The sequence below is a fragment of the Thermomyces dupontii genome (genome assembly GCF_041956625.1).
Source record: "Thermomyces dupontii strain NRRL 2155 unplaced genomic scaffold VTN31scaffold_4, whole genome shotgun sequence".
Classification (NCBI taxonomy): domain Eukaryota; kingdom Fungi; phylum Ascomycota; class Eurotiomycetes; order Eurotiales; family Trichocomaceae; genus Thermomyces; species Thermomyces dupontii.
Genome location: NW_027192310.1, coordinates 1,124,735 through 1,142,628, shown reverse-complemented (window position 1 = coordinate 1,142,628; position 17,894 = coordinate 1,124,735). Strand labels below are relative to the sequence as shown.

General features: G+C 49.4%; 7 protein-coding genes across 7 annotated transcripts; 5 read left to right on the top strand and 2 right to left on the bottom strand.

Annotated features, from left to right (window-relative positions):
* Positions 1-495: 495 nt before the first annotated feature.
* On the top strand, positions 496-781 carry VTN31DRAFT_4916 (uncharacterized protein; the record flags this gene model as incomplete). Its single annotated transcript, XM_069405357.1, has 2 exons — positions 496-621; positions 680-781. 2 exons carry the CDS (start codon positions 496-498, stop codon positions 779-781), a joined length of 228 nt encoding a protein of 75 aa, XP_069260429.1.
* Positions 782-997: 216 nt separating this feature from the next.
* VTN31DRAFT_4915 (uncharacterized protein) lies at positions 998-1,468 on the bottom strand (the record flags this gene model as incomplete). Its single annotated transcript, XM_069405356.1, has 3 exons — positions 998-1,207; positions 1,268-1,288; positions 1,358-1,468. 3 exons carry the CDS (start codon positions 1,466-1,468, stop codon positions 998-1,000), a joined length of 342 nt encoding a protein of 113 aa, XP_069260428.1.
* A 1,293-nt stretch (positions 1,469-2,761) lies between these two features.
* On the top strand, positions 2,762-3,703 carry VTN31DRAFT_4914 (uncharacterized protein; the record flags this gene model as incomplete). Its single annotated transcript, XM_069405355.1, has 2 exons — positions 2,762-2,839; positions 2,906-3,703. 2 exons carry the CDS (start codon positions 2,762-2,764, stop codon positions 3,701-3,703), a joined length of 876 nt encoding a protein of 291 aa, XP_069260427.1.
* A 4,323-nt stretch (positions 3,704-8,026) lies between these two features.
* On the top strand, positions 8,027-11,289 carry VTN31DRAFT_4913 (uncharacterized protein; the record flags this gene model as incomplete). The annotated part of the gene is made up of 4 exons (XM_069405354.1): positions 8,027-8,191; positions 9,616-9,708; positions 9,757-9,798; positions 10,867-11,289. 4 exons carry the CDS (start codon positions 8,027-8,029, stop codon positions 11,287-11,289), a joined length of 723 nt encoding a protein of 240 aa, XP_069260426.1.
* Positions 11,290-12,820: 1,531 nt separating this feature from the next.
* Positions 12,821-13,182, bottom strand: VTN31DRAFT_4912 (uncharacterized protein; the record flags this gene model as incomplete). Its single annotated transcript, XM_069405353.1, has 3 exons — positions 12,821-12,955; positions 13,008-13,083; positions 13,139-13,182. 3 exons carry the CDS (start codon positions 13,180-13,182, stop codon positions 12,821-12,823), a joined length of 255 nt encoding a protein of 84 aa, XP_069260425.1.
* Positions 13,183-14,121: 939 nt separating this feature from the next.
* VTN31DRAFT_4911 (uncharacterized protein) lies at positions 14,122-14,925 on the top strand (the record flags this gene model as incomplete). Its single annotated transcript, XM_069405352.1, has 1 exon — positions 14,122-14,925. One exon carries the CDS (start codon positions 14,122-14,124, stop codon positions 14,923-14,925), a length of 804 nt encoding a protein of 267 aa, XP_069260424.1.
* Positions 14,926-15,646: 721 nt separating this feature from the next.
* Positions 15,647-17,388, top strand: VTN31DRAFT_4910 (uncharacterized protein; the record flags this gene model as incomplete). Its single annotated transcript, XM_069405351.1, has 4 exons — positions 15,647-15,684; positions 15,734-16,603; positions 16,754-17,048; positions 17,332-17,388. 4 exons carry the CDS (start codon positions 15,647-15,649, stop codon positions 17,386-17,388), a joined length of 1,260 nt encoding a protein of 419 aa, XP_069260423.1.
* Positions 17,389-17,894: the final 506 nt, after the last annotated feature.

The following is a 17,894-nucleotide window of genomic DNA, read 5'->3' as shown; positions in this document are numbered from 1 at the left end:
GATACAGCTGCGTCCACATCTTCTATGTTCCCTATATGGGTCGATATGTACGAGGTCTCCAAAAGTTTTCTCACCCCCTTCGCCGTGTAATTTTGTAATCGGCTTGTAATATACAATAACACCTATCCTTTTAAGGACACATATGGGTAGTTACTAATCTCAAGTCATAGTTGGAGCATCTATGAACGTTTCCCTTTACCTCATTTGATTTTCCTACTTTCCGCACGAATGTTACCCGACGACTTTTTTGACAAGTTGTTCGAGCACAAGTGCATACTCGATAACAATCCATATCTGGTGTCAAGTGACGACGGCGGGCTGCAGAAGGCGTATTGCCTTTTGCGCACCTCCTGGATCTACCAACAGCAAAGCACACTCGGCACACCCATGCGAAAGTGCGGTACTTCTTAGGAAGAATTCATGAAATTTCGAAGGCATTGTTTCTTCTTGTCGCTACTTCTGTTTCTGCGACAAATATCGCATCTTTACGCGCAGATGAGATCATCCCACGCATTGAGCATTGGTGGAAGCAGCATCCGCCCTCGGACACTTTCGCAGCACATGCTGATGACTTATTATGCACATTGGAAGAGAGAAGAAGGCAGGGTGGACTGGCGCATAGTAAGATGGTTCTTGTTCACTTCCATGAAGACAATGATACTGATCTGATCCGGGTAAGAGGCCAGAAGCACGACATTTCGAACACCCAAAAATCCACTGCGTACGCGTTCCTTGGGCCAACAGACGGCGTCACCGGGTGATCGCACTGTGGTCGACGTAGGGGAATGTCTCCTCAACTATGCTGCTGCCGATCATCCTGCTGCCCATGGGGACAGCATCTGTCCGGATTCTGCTGGTTTAGCAAAGTTCCGGGTTACTTTGTGACTGTATCCTAATGTACAGATTTTGCTCGATTATGGCCCTATTCGTTCAACTGTAAATTTTGCAGAGACTTTGTGGACTATTTCAACATTCAACACAGAAATGACATTTGATCTCACCCAAATCGTTTTGGCACGATAAATATAGCTGCCGATTTCGGGTTCATCACCAATGTATCAGACTTGATTTCGTCATAATATCCTTCCTGCAATTCATTCGGTGCCTTTTCGCACAACGCGTTTTCGCTAAGGGGAATAAAAAACGCCCCGTTCCTTACTTTCATAGTTTGTTGGCCACGACAATATACTAGGCGCCAACCGCAATTCTATTAAAGTAAGCCAATCCGCCATCCCCCATCCGTCAAAAAGAGAGCAGGGAAACATACTTCAAGATTTGAAATCGGTAGCTGTTTGGAAAAGAGAGCCACTCGATTCGTCAAAAGCTTTCCTCCATAGGTTGTGGTTTCGTCACTCACTTGAATGACTTTCGCCGAATTTTCGGTGGTTTTACCCGACAGCTCGGGTATCATGTCTTTTATTGAGAGACGGATAGTTTCTGCGGCCGTTGGCAGCTTCTTCGGACTCATCTCACGAGAGGTTGACTCCCGGGTCAGGCGAGGAATAAAGGGATATTGTTGTCTGAATAGTCAGTATCGCTGATGGGATCATGAACAGCACACCTTTAGATACTGGTACTAATGGCACAAAGCAAGGAAATCTCAAAACGAGGGGCACGGTAGATGACAGAGGGGAACGGGAAGTCGGCGGATGACATGGTATACTCTGGAGATGAGGGGCATGTGGGATGAAATGCAAAGAATACCAAGAGAAGTGCTTTTCATTTTGGCTAGCTGCGTGTGGCTGTGGATGAGTAGCACGTGACCCTACGCGGACAATACCAACACACACCCACGGGCTCCTTGCGGGCTGCGAAGCCCGATTCTGCCACCTCCTCGCGGTGCAGCCCGGTAACATCACCAGAAGGTGATGGCTAAGAGCAGAGCGGCTATTTTGGGCTCCCGGCGGGCCTCCCTGTTGAGCCTCGCTCCAGAGACCCGTCGCGCCGTCCAGCGATCCGAGGCGAGCCGAACGACTAAGTCATCGGCATGGACGAGCGTTCTCAACAGATAGAACAGATGCTAACGCCTCTCCTCGGCCCGTCAGCGAGAGCCGGCCGGCCAAGCGAGCCATCTGGCAGCGACGACTACTAACGCGGCAGCGGCACGCGGAAGTCAGCACTCGGGCCTTCGGGCCCAAGGGAGGCGACCACTCCCTCTCTACTGAAGCGATCGATGCTCGTCGAGGTCTTTCTCCCTCCACGGAGGGTTTTTCCTCTGCGCCGTTCCGTCACGTGGACTTGGAGGAGGGTGGTTACTCCGATGGATCGGGGAGAATTCCAGCATTGCGGTAAACATAGGTCACGGCCGATGCAGCATCGGCGGCCCCTACAATTCCTGCGACTACTTTGTATACATACGAGGTCTCCTTCAAAAGTTTTGTCACCCCCTTCCCGGTGTAATTTTGTAAAGCTACCAAATGCCGGGAACAAAGCACTTTTTCCTATGGATTGTTGGCCTGCCTACGGAGGTGTTGAGTAAGCAACACCCTAGACCCGTTAGGTACTAGCGCAGAGGGCCTGAGGACCCACGGCAAAACGCCTGCCTTTTCTTTCGCTTGCTTTCTCGCCGACTGCACTTGCAGTCCGCTGGGAGTTTGGACACTTTCAATGAAAGATTTGAATTTCTATCTATCCGCACTTCGGACAGGTTTCCGGATATCCTGACTCTGTTCATTTTGTCAAAGCCCGGACGCAATCTTTTTCAATAACAAAATTTTCGAGGTAAAGACTTGCCAAGATACCTCGATTGCCTAAAATTGCCATGCTATCTTTTACAAACCCGGTTCGCTGGCGCATCTGGCCATGGCTCTGGAAGTTTATCACCGATCTGCTCAAAATAGTGAGACCGCCCTCCAACATTTTTCAAGATGGTCAGCTACCTCCTGCTAACTCGATTGATGTGCAGAAAGCCATCTCGGAAGGAGAATCGAAGAACGACATCGGTGTGTGCAACGCCATCGAGCAGCCTGATGGCCAGAAAATCGTGCTCGTCAAGCCGCCACCGCAATGTTTGTCAGTCGGGTTCTCCGGGTTCATCTGTAAAGCCGACGAAGATACCGTTGTGAAACATCCAAAGTACATTCCGGGTAAAGATTCCTACAACCGAATGTTTCGCGATATGATCGACAACGAAAGGCATATCTACGAACGTCTGGGTAGTCATCAAGGAATCATTTCGTACTTGGGTATCCATGATGAATCAACCGGAGCGATAAGGCTGGCATACGCAAAGCAGGGAGATTTGGAACGCTATATTCAAGCCAACGCAAAACCTTCCGAAGCGATTCGCGGGGCATGGATTCAATCTCTCGTGGAGACGTTCTGGTACATCTATTCACGAAAAGTTCTCCATCAAGACGTCAAACCAAACAATATTCTCGTTCAGAATGACAGTTTAAAGGTCGCTGACTTTGCCAATGCCGAAATGTATGCATTGGACGCGGACATGGAAGTGATCTGTGAGAGAGATCCGCTTTCTCGAGTCGACATACTCGGTCTTGGCTGTATCATCTATTCCATCGCAGCATGGCAGGTCTTCTACTATGATTATTTTGAAAATAACATCTGGCCGGAGCCAGCTGGTCTTCCACCAACGAGCGGACTGCTTTTCGGAGATATCATTGACAAATGCTGGAGGGACAGCTACCGCACCATGAAACCGTTATATGAAGACTTCAGAAAGGTGCATGAAGAGAGAGGATGAAACTGTCGCTCAACGTTCGTCCGAACTGAGTCACAACAGCCTGAATGTGGGTCTTGCTGACTGCATGCTGCTTACTGCTTCCCCTAAGTGCTCGTAGTGAAAGGTTGAATATAGTTTTCACAGCATTGCCTGCATCCCATGTGGTATTGGGCTTGTATTGGGATGGGCGTCATGACACAGTCAAGCTTGAGTCAGGGCCTGAATCTCGCTTGCCAGTTAGATAAAGATCGTTTCCCACCAAGATTATGGAGATCCTTACGAGTTAAGCGCCCACAGCAACGCCTTGAGATTCAACAGTTGACCCAGAACCAGAACTGCCAGCTCCTGCGTGATCATCATCTCTTCCTCCATTTGAAGGCTTTTTGTTGCGACAATTTGGGCAGGCATTTCTTTTTGCATAGCCACGGCTTGAAGCCTTGGATGTTGCTTCTGGATTTGAACAGGGTGAACCCCTCTCAGAGGCAGGGCCGCATAAATGTATAATAACGTTGCCTTCTGGCTCCGTGTGTCCACAGTTCCAAGTGTACGTGTTTGGCATCTCTTTTCTGCACATGTCTGCAAAACTTCAAAAAAAAACATGGTAGTTAGATCCAATGTATGGAAATCAGGAAGTAGGGAAGTTGTACCGTGTGGGACAGAGTGAGGGGATGCCACTTTAGGATGAGTTATCTATTCTGTTCTGCGTTTTTCAATGGCAGTGCAAAGAACTTTCTTTGGTGCCTCCAAATGCTACCAATGCGACCTCAGCAGGATATTTTTTTGAAAGACCTGAGACATCGAAAGTTGAATATTGCTCAAATAGTAAGTACCTACCTACCTCCAGGTACTCCATCACATCGTCACTGGATCACGAGAGCAGTGTCATTTTCCCCGCTCGTACATTGGATGCGTCATATGCAAGATGTACATGAGTTGTGTTGGGAGCGGTAGAAATTCGGCAATGCCTTTGCCCCAAAGTTGACCAAGCTCACGATACAGGTCGTGGAAGACGAGTGGACGACAGTTTCTGGTCTTGAAGATAATTTCTTGTGGCCGAACAGGGGTAAGCTTAGGGTTTCGTCATTCGTACTTACCAGTACCTACTATTACATATTCGTATTCCATTCAGCTCATGATGCAGAATAAGGGCTATTTGGAGAGTCCCTTCCCTGCTTACTCTCAGACCCCCTGTATTCAGTCCGGCTGAGTTGTCCTCTACACACGTCGAGCATCTAGAGCTCGGTATTTCGTAGGTTTCCGAGCAACTTTGCCTCAACAGAAATTGGTGCTTGACGTTTCCCGTGGAGATAGTCACGGTATAAGCCTCACTTGCCTCAGGCCCTTCTGCGCTAGTCCCAAACGAGACTAGGTGTTGCTGACGCAACACCTCCGCAGGAGGGCCTTAGTCAGAAAGTCACCCTAAGCTTTCTGTTCAACGTCGAGGCGTTGCCGTAGGCGCTTTGATTCGTGTTGAGCATGTGTTCCAAATGGCATACCAAGTACGGAGTATCAAGGCTGGCGATGTCACGGTTGACGGTCGATAGTCACATCTGGCAGAATGAAACTTGGGTGCTGTTAGGGATCGAGGTTTGCAGAGCGTGACAGGTGTTATGACCTCAGTACTAGGCACAGTTACAAGGGTCGGCCGTCAATCTAGCGCAGGTCTTTATTCAAGACACTAAGGATGGAGAAGAAACATGCGTCCTAGGGGGGACGAAAACTATGTACACTGTGTGGCCACGTGACCTCTGGGCCCTAGCCCTGCTAAGGTACGGTGGCCTGGGAGACGCTGGCTCTAACAACAGGCTGTACGACGACGTCGAGAAAGGATCTGGGCGTGGTGAGAACCTTGTCTCCCTCGTAGTGAAGTGTAGTGTCGTCTGCAGTGTAGTGCAGCTGACTGCTGATCTCCGACATTGTCGGGATCAGCTCTCCTAAAGTACATTGTGCGCGGACTAAGCGACTATCGTCGCTTTACATGACTTCAAACACAACCCAAGATCACCTTGCCTTTCCACCATAGTTGTGTGCCAGCGTCGTAACAGTTGCCTACTATGGCATCTGTATTGCCCGTGTACACCTTTTTTCCATTTACTGCACATGGGAAGCCAAATCCAAGCCTTTTGTCAGCACGGTTCAGTCCCAAGAACCGTTCTAATTAATTGCATCCTCCATTTCACTACTTTCCAATCCCAAAGTCTCTATACAGAGATTCCATTGTATCATAACGGCCTTCCTCCCAGCAATTTTTGATGATAGCCTAGAAAAGCAGGCCGCTTGTTGATGGGAGATCGGACGGTACTGGCCAGCGTTCATAACAATCATAGTAAAATACCTGCCATGCTGCAATAGAGTGAATGGTACACCCAACGCCGAGTATATCCGGATCGATTCGGGAAAGCGGATCTTCTCCACAGATCTTCTTCATGTCCGTGCCCAATGGATGCATTTCAGCAATAATTTTATCTCACGACTGAAAATTTCCAAGGACAAAATTTCAGTATTTGAATTACATGACACCCGAGTCGGGTCATGTTAGTGAATGTGGAAAAACATGTGGGAGCTATTTTCGAATGCTCCATTAGAAGTCACATCCATTGCGATTCCGATTCTTTCCGACAAGCAGATCTGAGTGGCCGAATTTAAAATCCGAATGTGCCGTTGATCCGGAAAATATTCCACATGATATTAGTGACTGAACACAACACACCTATTTATTTGAAAGATTCTCGAGCACGCGCTCGTTACCAGATGACTGGTTAGGAGCCGAGTCCATGCAAGCGGGAATGAATAGCGATACTGCTCCTGGAGGAGCCGACGTTGGGTAGTCAAACTATCATACACGCTCCTGTCCGGAAGATACTCCCGACGCAATGGAACCTCACGCGACAGTTCTTCTGAACCTCCTTTCTCGACTCTTGCCATCTTGAGCTGAGTTTTGGACTCCGCTTATAGTTGCCTGCTCGGACTTGACCACCATTACCTGTCCCAGCCCAGGTTTCCCACGCTAGATCAGGAGGACGAACTCTTGTATGCGTCCCGAGTCGTACGTGTGCGCCCCTTTATGGATACTACTGGTAGGACTCTACAATATCAGAATGCCTCCTTCCACGGCGAAAAACATAGAGTATTGTGGCTGTGAAATCGACCACCTTTCCCACACAAATATGTCGTCTACGGATAGCGTCCGATGAAGTTAATGCGAATTTACTCTCATCACATTTAAGTATTCGCGGAGCCACAAGATGCTCTTTAATGTAGCCGGTCCTCAGCCTTTTTTCTGATCGTTGTTTTCTGTTATTTTTAAACCTGCTTAGTTCAAATGCGCACATCTCGACTGTAAGTTAGAATCGAGATGTGCACACTGCCTCCCAGAACTTTCTGCGCAAGTATTTTACAAGATGGACACGTGATGAGCGTCAAGTGATGTTCGCTTAAAGAGGAACCCCATAAACCGACTAGTTTTTTCTTTTCATCCTTACGAGAAGGAGCCCAAGAACACTCCTGCTGCAATACATTGGTTGCTAGCCCCGTACCAGCCTACGATCATTACCGTTATTTCATTGGCTTATACCTAGCTGTGGATTTCTCACAACATGGTTCCTGACTGTCAAATGTCCCATCCTGACCCACTGTTCCAGACCCACTTGATCTCCGGTTGTTACTGCTATCAAACACAGTGCCGCCGGCTTATACTTACCTGGATACCCTCTTTCTTGTTAGAGCTTGCATTGCCATTGTTCTTTAAGAAAATACAAGTTAGGGGCAGCTGTTCCGTGCATGACGGATTCACTTAGTGATTCTACAGATTTGTTCCTCAGAATCGATTCTGCCAGTAAGTGAATTATACATACTCACCCCGAAGATTTAGGAGAGGCCCTAATGTATTGTGGTATTAAGCTGCCCTACTTCTCCTGATGGACAACATTCTTCATGACAGCAAGCATCCTGCGTTTCGCGTACTCAGATCAACTCAGACACAGCCTCAGCCGCCGTCCGTGTCTACATCTTCATCAACGTCCTGTCAGAAAAACCCGAACCTGCAGGGTCAGCCCAAAACCACAACAATTCCTGCCCTGGCACAGCAAATCTGGTCTATCCCTTCATTACAACAGACCAGTTGGCCACAGACTGAGGCTCCCAATGGGAATGCCTCGGCAGCCCCATGGAACATGATAAACGCCGCGCGGACCGCAAAGAAATATCGGTGCCCCTATGCAGAGTCTTTTTTGTAATGCAACTTTCACCACATCTGGTCATGCGGCTCGACACGGCAGGAAGCATGCCGGCGAGAAAAACTACTCGTGCCTAATCTGCAAAAAGCTTTTCTCCCGGAAGGACAATATGCAACAGCATTTACGAACGCACCGGAAGGTGCCTGTGGCCAGCGATGGCAATGTCGAATTGGAAACTGTCATTCTGAATTCCATGCCGGGTCGATGGGAAAGCAGCTATGGTCCGAATTCATATGCACCCAACTCCAATGCGGACATTCAACTTCGGAATTCGGTACGGTCTTGAATCAGAATCGCGGAGCCTATCGATGCACGTGAAATTTTTGCCACTGTTTGTTGGAGTCAACATAGACCTCTGCCTGAGGCCGCCATTCCTTAGCAAGGGATGGGGCTCAGAAGGCACATGACTCACATTATGGATTTATATTCTGTCCTTCCTTGGACCTTCTTTCTTCTCTATCCTTCGTGTCCTGAATCAGACCTGCGCTAGGTTGACGGCTGATTCCTGTAGCTGTGCCTAGTTTCGAGGTCGTAACACTGTTTGTCTTCTATTTGACTGTTTGTTTATGTACTAAATACTGTGCCTGCAGTACTTTGGCGTGTAGCAGGACACAACTCCGTAGTCTGGCCAGTAGCGATTCTCGAGATACTCATAATTGATCAGCACCGTGCTAAAGAACCCTAGTTGGCTATCACCCTGAAGTAATCACCTCTAGTTCGTATTATAGTCTCCAAATCAAGGTCGAATTTCTGGTAGTCATACGACCCTTCGAGTGGTGCTTTCTTTCCATCGCTCTCAGGGCATCATAGACAGCCAGCGGTTATTCTGGGACCTTGTCTGCAACGATTGCCCGAAGTACTCGATAACAAATTGGAACGTAGGCCCCAGAAAGCTATTCGGCTCCGACCTACTAGGTGGAAACGCTATTTCCCAGAGCTGGAACTCCCTAATCACTTCTTTCCCTATATGCAGCGACGTCGCATACCAATCCACTTCTTCTGGCCCGCAAAACCTTCTGGCAAAAGTGGACCAGATCTTCAGCTTGATAGGAGATCAGATTTTGATTGCATCAAGTCAGAATTAATCACACCACTCCGTTCTATTCCCCCGTATTCCGTGGTCTAGATTACCAGCCAGGACCGTTCGTGATTCTTGCGTACTTCGCCCAATAACAGAAAAGCGAACTTCTACAACATTTATTCCGTACAACTATTATCCCACCCCTCAATTATCAGTCATCTTCTGCTCAACATCTCTCTGGCCTGAATTTTTCTTTATATATTTTATGAAAACCCAGGATGGAAGAACAATCGCACAATCCAGAGGTGCACTCTTGGTGGTATGGTTCCCAACCGCCGGTCCTGATAAAAACCCACGATGGTCGTTCCCAATGGGCCTATATCAATGACCCCGAGAAGATCCTGAAAATCTTGGGGTTTTGCGGCATAACCTGGAAAAATGAAAAGCTTCATGCTATGATTTGGGTCTTGACAGAAGACGGAATTCGCGCAATCGAGTGTCCATTGCCGGTTTACAGACGATTGCATGGGGCTAGAGCCGCAGCTGGAGTCATCGCATGGGAAGACGCCGAAGCACTGTATAGAGAAGAATTTAAAGGATGGAGATGGTTAACCATTTCTGACTGGTTGAGAAGGTTGACCATTTCTTTGTGTCTTTGTTCAGGATATTAATACCAGAACGCTCGTCCTGCCCCTCTTCCGGGATCCAGCATCCTCGGCTTCTCTGATTCTCAGATATCCTTTCTGTGTTGCACCGTTTGCATTGAGAACGTGAGTCCCAGGATGAGTATTAGGAAGGCTTTTCTAACCAAGCCTCAGGCTTCGACGTGGGAATCTTCGTCCGCCTTCAACCCTCGTTCAGTGAGCATCATTCCGAGCCATCTCCCCACAACCATTACTTCCCTGAGTATTGGCTCTGCTGCATCTCCAAACACCGACGAACGACTTTTTCGAGCTTCTGTTCGGGCTTGACAGACGATGGAGGGGCCGGTTTAACGCCAATATCGTCATATCTCACTGCGCTAGTGTATGATTCTTACTTCACGTCTACTATAAGACTGTGAATTCCTCCAGTCCAGCGATGCCGCAGCGGGAGGCAGCTGTGCTTGATGCCTTCGTCCCCGGCTACTCTCTCTTGTCTCGGTTTCTTCATGTTGACACCTCATCGTACCTTCTTATCATTGTTTTCTTATTGGCTGTCACCAGAACTTCCTGGTCCCATGTTTGCGAGTTGTGCAAAATGAACACGCTGCCAGTCTTCCGTGTACTAAATCATTGAACTCTTGCTTTAGCCGCGTCATGGTCAGTCTCGGCGTGATTTTCAGATGAAGTCAGTACTGGGCTGACAGAAAAATTACTCCGAGCCGGCCTTTCTCAGTTTTGTGATTTGTCAAGTAGCCCCCAGGAACCTAGGCGTGCAGTATGTGACAGATCACGAAGTCAGCTCTGAACGCCTATCTTGCGTAGTTGGCATGGGTAGATGGCTAATGGCAAGGAATCTCGCATGGTCCTCCATTTCTGGAATCTAGATCACGGAATACGGGGGAAAGATTGTCAGTATTGTCTCGCAGTTGTTCGCTACTGCGAAGCGTCTCAAGCAATCATTCTTGCAAGGTGAAGGCAGGTTTGGACAAGGTTTGCTCTGGCTCCACAGTTTTCCCAGACACCCCTGCTCGCCAAGCCAGATCGGACGGATCCAAGGGGATTAGTGGAAGATAGAGGCGCGCAATAGACAAATGCACAAGTTCGACATCCTCGCAAGCAATAGGAGTATTAAGCCCTTCCTTCACGCGACCAGCCTAAGTTCAGCATAGTTTACGTAGGAGTTCAAGCTCCCTGCCAGCAGCGGCCCATCACATTGTGCCAGCGACCCTGGATTCACGTCTCTGTCAACGTCGCAACAATCGCTGTGGACATTCCGGAGGTTAGAACGTTGTCACTAAAAAGCGGCGCCAGGAGAACCCTACGTTCTCCGAGCGCATCTGGGGCTTCCTCGGCGCGCTGTATCTCGAACGCAGAAACTTTGACTGCGCGGCAACCACCAATGTTGACGGTGGAATCGTGTGCATGTCGGGCCGTACCGTCGCCTACCGCACCGAAATCCTCCAGGATCGCGCATCTATGCATGCCTTCACCAATGAAACCTGGTTTGGCAAGAACCAGCTCAATGCGGATGACGACAACTTTATCACCCGTTGGATGGTTTCCCACGGCTGGGAGACCTACATGCAATACCATCCGGAAGTCGAAGTTAAGACTACGCTGGCGAAAGATGCGACTTATCTTAGGCAGTGTATTCGGTGGTCCCGGAGCAACTGGCGGAGTAATTTGACGAGTATGTTTGGGATCTAGACCTGGAGCCGTCGCTGAGTGCCCTGGCTTCGGTGAAGGGCTTAAGCAGTTAGTAAGACGACAGAAGCTAGATTGGCAATTGGGCACTGTACCGGTCACCAGATGCTTATGTTGTACTCCCATAGCTCATCGTTCGACGTTGATTGCATACCAAACGAAGGTTGATCCTGTCCCAGCGGTTTACCGCGATTGAGTTTCCGCTCCGCGAGCAGCTGCTCACGCAATCGTTTGGGCAGCTCCCGCGATATTATTGTCTTTCGTATGTCGCGTTGCCCTTTGGATTCTGGCATCTGGGAGTTGTATTTCCGCAGCAAGAGACCTTCCCGACACTGGACTTGGTTTCACGCGCTGGAAAAGATTCCCATCCACTCTTGATTGGCTGCTCTCTGTGATGGAGTCTTTGAAGAAAGCCCCCTCTTTCGTTACCATGTCTCCAGCGTCATCAACTTTCTTGGTCTTCCATGGCGTTTTCGGCTCAGTAGAGTTCGTTGCTGATTCAATCTTGTTGGGAGTCGGTTGATAGCCCGCAGAGGGCTTGACGAGCTCTTCCGTAACGGAGTCTTGATGGGGAGCCATTTTCAACCGAAATGGGATACTTTCGCTAGCTGAATCAATCTCGGATGTGCTCACTGTCAGTTTTTATAACATTCGTGCCCGAGAACTGGAGTGGCTAGGCACTATAGATTGGATCATTTTGAAGGCACTTACTCACATCCCCGCTCTTCATCGTCAAAGCGCAAGGGTCAATGTGAGATATAGGAAGATATGAGTAAAAACCAACAAAGATTTGTAGCTGATAGTTTGAGAGACTGCTGTGCGAGCCTGGGACTGAGAAGCTTGCTGTCCCCTATGTCGCATTTGTCTCGAGATTTGCTGCCGAGATTAGCAGATCTTTGCTCCCAGTCAGCTTCATCGCTGTTTCTGCTACCGCGCCTCCTTGGGCAGTCCATCTTGAGAAGGTTTGCTTAGCCTCTACAGTTTTCGGGAACCCTTGCCTTCCAAGCCAGATAAAGTTGCTCTGTTGGAAATTGACGCACTCACCATCAAATATCCGTGGTATCCGTTCTGTACAGAAAATGTTGCTCGCTCCAGAATCAACAGCACACTCCATTCTATTCCCCGTATTTTTTGATAAGAGTAAGAATTCTTACCCACGCACAGACCAATATAGACGTGCGCTAAATACTGGTAACTCAGTACAGGTTGTTGGTTGTATTCATAGATGCCCGTATGTCTAGACGGTACTTGACCGTCAGGGTGCCCATGCCTCAGGAGAGTATGGACATGGTTCAACAAGATTGGAAACCGAGAAATGTACATGAATTGCACCTGGGTGACGGTCAAGGACGACTATCTGTGTGCTGTGTCGCAGCAAGCCACGCTTGATGCACACAGGGCAGGCTCTTGGAAGGTTTGTCGTTCACTAGTGCAGGGACGAAAAGACAGCGTATTGTCACGGGAAAGTACCGAAAATGGAGCAACAACCATCAACAATAGGTGCCCATAATGTCATCCTGCATATTGTTCGTAGTCAGAGCTTTGATCCACAGGCGAGCACATCGAGATCTGCGGGTATATGTTGTTTGCTCGAAAACTCCAAATCCCTGGCATAATCCATCGAAGCGAATTCCCCGGCTTTAGCATCGAATGTGATCCAGCGTCCCAACTTTTCAGGTTAGCATGAGGTAATTTGATGGGGGTTGACGAATAGAACTCACATCTGCGATGCGGAGTCCTAACCATATGCACCGCCGTGCTCGTGTGATAATGAACGAGGGCATTTCGGCGCAGTTCCTTGAGACCACACTCTCAATACCATTCCCTCCCCTTTGATGTGCATGCTTCGTACCTGTTAGCAGCCCATTCGCGCCAGCAGACGCTCATCATCATCATGGATGGTCGCCATTAGGGACGGATCGGATGAAGCACCCAGAGGTCTCTGTCGGACATCTAGGCTATTTCACTCTTCATGCTCCTTCCTGTCCTCTGCTTCTCTACGAGAAAGAGAAGCATTGAACAAGGGAATAAGCAGCACTGGCAGCCAGAATCCACCCCCGAGGATAATCGCCAAAGCTGTCGCAGGGACCAATGCGAGGTACATAAAATACAGACAAAAACCAACAAGTATTGTAGCGGATAGCTTCTCAGAAATTGCTTGGGGGGAGGGGGGGCCTCGAGACGAGTGGCTTGTTGCTCTATATCACGCTTGTTCTCGACAAGGTTGTCGAGATGCTGCCGGGTTTATCGTCCATGGTTTTCAAATGCATGTACTGGAACTCGTCACTTGGGGTCAGAAACGAGAGAGTCTGAGTGCTTGGATCTCATGACTCAAGCCATGTAGATCGTCCCCAATGGGGCGCTGTCAGTCTCAGAAACTCGCAGTTGTCCGCCACTGCAAAAGCGTCTCACACCAGCTTGTTAGAATATAGAAGTGACTTGCAAGGTGAAGACAGGTTTGGACAAGGTTTGCTCCGGCTCCTGAGTTTCCCGGACACCCCTGCTCGCCAAGCCAGATTGGACACCCTTGCTCGCCAAGCCAGAATCGAATGGATCCACGAAGGTAAATGAAAGATGGAGGCGCGTGCTAAGTATCCGTACTGCACAGACAAACTGTGAAGTAGACAGCTCTATCACGGTTGTAACCAGACCGCTCCGTTGTATTGCCCGTATTCTGTGGTCTAGATTCTCTCTACAATTCAGAAATGAGGGTCGTAAGAGATTCCTTGCCCACTTGACCCAATAACTGGAAAGCGGACTTCCAACGTCAGTGTGAGATTTGGATCATCTCTCGACTGAATCTCTCTTTATGTATTGCATGTACGGTATATACCCATGATGGAAGAGCAATCTCACAATTCACAGATATACCCTTCCCAGCCGCAGGGTTTGGTGAAAACCTATCCTGACTATCGTTCTCAATGGGAATATATTGATGACCCGGGGAGGACACTGGAAATCACAGAGTTCTGTGGCACAGTCCGGAACGATAGCTCGCTTGATGCTTTGATTCAAGCCCAGACGGTGCGCGGGATTCTCGCAATCCGGTGTCCATGGCGGGTATACAGACGATTGCGTGGAGCTAAGGTGTTTTGGGAGATCATTTCTCGGAGTAGCCGTATGGCCCCATGGAGAGAGGAAGAAGCAAACGCCAATCCAGGAACAGCTAGCTCAGCACGTATCAGTCGTTGGGAGATTGTGGGTGTTCTAGCCCCTGGTTTGATCCATCAACTGCAGATCGGGATTGAACTGGAACCGGGACTGGGAGAGAGGCCGGATCTCCGCGGTCGTCTCCGTCGCGGAACGCCACTGCCGGGCGCAAGGATGGCAGTCCCGGATCATCCTCTCCAGGCGCTCCAGCAGACTTCGGTCCAGATTAGGATCGTTGCGGTGGCGCTGGGCGGCTGCATCCTCCAAGCTGTAAAAATAGATCTGCGCGTAGACCGGGGTGTTTTCCCGGGGTTCCTCGGGGCCCAGGTAGTGAATACGCATGACCGTGGATCTGGAACGCAAAATGATTCTGCCGAGAATTGGAAGTCCGGGAAGCCCGTAAGCAGGAGAAGAGAAAATGGGTGTTTCACTGTAGTGTATGTAACTGAGCATACTGCTCGGACATGTACGAAGCGTGACAGAAATTAATCACCTTGTCTTTTGTGAAGTCTCCAGATGAATGTTAAGGTATGTAAGGCTAGCCAGGCCAGGCCGCCAGGAGCTCAGGGGAAGACACAAACTTAGGGCTACGTTTGCTTTGTTTAGGAAGGTTAAAGGTACATGGTTCATGGAGCCCAGTACTTGACGATCAATGGTTCTTGGGGGATCCTGATCGTTTGTGATTTAGCATGTTCTGGTCTGTGTGCAAGTGATGTTCTAGGGGGGACTGTAAGATCACGTAATCTGAATGTACTCTCTGGACTGAAACCAGAAAAGCACAATATGGTCTCCCTTGTTACTCGAGCCACGTATCGATGATTTGTGTCATGCTGTCAGGAAGAGATATCTCCGTCTTTGTTCCCAAGGGCGCGATGCGTGTGCAATCCTCGAATCCGGGTGCCATGGGAACGGACTCCATAAACAGTGCATCAGGATTACTGGGAGGATGGGGTTCCAGCTCGACCGGCGAGCTGGGTTCTGTAACCCAAATTGCCGGTAGCTCGGTGTCATGTGCAGATGTTGAAGAAGCCAGAATAATACAACGTCTGGGAAACACCACATCTGATGAGACCCAGATTGCAGCTGATGTCGGCCTACTTTTAGAGATCCTTCGGAGTTGCCGTCGAGGTCAAAAGTAAGTTGGATACGAGGAAATTGCCGCCGAACCTACTTGAACTATATCGAATCCAATTGATCACTGTGTGCAAACATGGGAATCGATTTCACAACTAGCTTCATCATTCTCTTGTAAGTTCCACGATCAAGTTCAGACTCCCCACTGACAATCAGTCTCTAGTCTCTATCGCTACGTGCGCTTGGTCGTCAATCTGGTGGCTTTCTGGACCTTCAAGCCGACTCCAGTCCCAAAGGAGCCGCGGTTGAGCGGCAAGGATGTTACCGTCATCATTCCCACCCTAGAGGGTTGTGGCAATGAGCTGGAGGAGGCCATCCGCACCATCCTGGCCAACAAGCCCTTCGAGGTGCTACTGGTGACCATCGAAGCCAACCGCAAAAAGGCCGAGAGAATGCTCCGCACCATTCCGGCGGTCGACACATCAAAGGTGCGCCTGTTCTCTCTACCACGCCCGAACAAGCGTCGCCAGATGGTCCGTGCCATTCCAGAAGTCAAGACAGCCATTACCATCCTGGCCGACGACGATGTCAGCTGGCCGCGAACCGCGCTGCCGTGGATCCTTGCACCCTTTGATACGGACGAGCGATTCGGCGGCGTCGTGACCTGCCAGCGTCTGCGGCGCCAGGAGAACCCTACGTTCTCCGAGCGCATCTGGGGCTTCCTCGGCGCGCTGTATCTCGAACGCAGAAACTTTGACTGCGCGGCAACCACCAATGTTGACGGTGGAATCGTGTGCATGTCGGGCCGTACCGTCGCCTACCGCACCGAAATCCTCCAGGATCGCGCATCTATGCATGCCTTCACCAATGAAACCTGGTTTGGCAAGAACCAGCTCAATGCGGATGACGACAACTTTATCACCCGTTGGATGGTTTCCCACGGCTGGGAGACCTACATGCAATACCATCCGGAAGTCGAAGTTAAGACTACGCTGGCGAAAGATGCGACTTATCTTAGGCAGTGTATTCGGTGGTCCCGGAGCAACTGGCGGAGTAATTTGACGAGTATGTTTGTGGAGCGACATATCTGGACGTAAGTACTACTACGAAGTTCTCCATTTGTACTTTTATTATGTTTGGCTCGAGACCCCGCCCCTGATTTCCCGTTATTTCAGATGAAGTTGCTTGGATCGGAGACAGTCCTAGAAGCTCAATGAGGGAGCTAACTCGATAATCAATCTAGCCGTCAACCATATAGCACGTACGCCGTGTATCTCACGACTTTGTCGCCCCCAGCGCTCATCGGCGATTCGGCCATTGTCTATCTCTGCAACAAAGCCACTGAGAGCTGGGATCAGGACTCGCGTCGTTTGGCCATGGGAGGACTGCTGTTGACGTGGATGTTCTTTTCAAAATTTATAAAGCTGCTGGGCCATTACATTCGTTATGCGATAGATATCATGCTACTCCCTGTTTCCATCCTATTTGGATACTTCCATGGCGCCATTAAGATTTATGCCGCGATTACACTTCATGTGGTAAGTCTCGCCCTTCCTCTTCGTTTCAATAGGCGATGGTGTTTGCCAGCGCGACTTGGGAGTTTGTGCAAACATACAGCTGCCTGTACCGGATTGGACTGGCTTTGTGGTCTTCGTGTTTCTGTTGTGGCCTCCCTTCTCCAGCTGCCCTTGTCGGTGGCTTTTGTCCCAGCATGTCAAACTCAGAGTTTGCCGTGGCCCATGGAGCGCGAGATATCTGTCAAAGTTGCTCCTTGCCCGTCATTCTTTTAGGCTTCTTCCACACTAACTTATTTGTTGACAGACTACCTGGGGTAGCCGTGAAGGCGCAGATATGTGCGACGCAGTGCATCATTCTTGAGAAGGAATGTCACCGCTGTTTCGTGAGAGTGGCACAACAATCAATCATCAGCCTGCTTTTCCTCTGTGCTGGTGATAAGATGGACGCCATGCACCTCCCCTTCAATGATGGGTTTTGGGAACTATTCCGCGTCTGAAATGCTTCGTTGTGGTGTAGACTAGTACCAGTGCGTCGTACATCAGAAATGAGGTCTCCTCGAATTTCTCTGCAAGACACGCTTAGTTGGTGTGAAGTGCATCACGAAGTACAGAAAGCCCAACTCCAGCCCTAAAATTGTACCTCAATAGTGGGTTTACATGCAATTTCGACGACATCTTTGATGGAATGCCAAGATGTAGGCAGTACAAGTTGGACCTTAACAGGACAAGACCACAGTGGAATCGTGGTGTGCCAAAAAGAACCATCCGCCATGAGTCCGCGTTGGCAACTGTCGACTGGTATGGCTCAGTCCTTCAAATCCCCAACGGCGCCGGTCGGTGGCGCGTTCGGATAGCGACCGGCGTGGA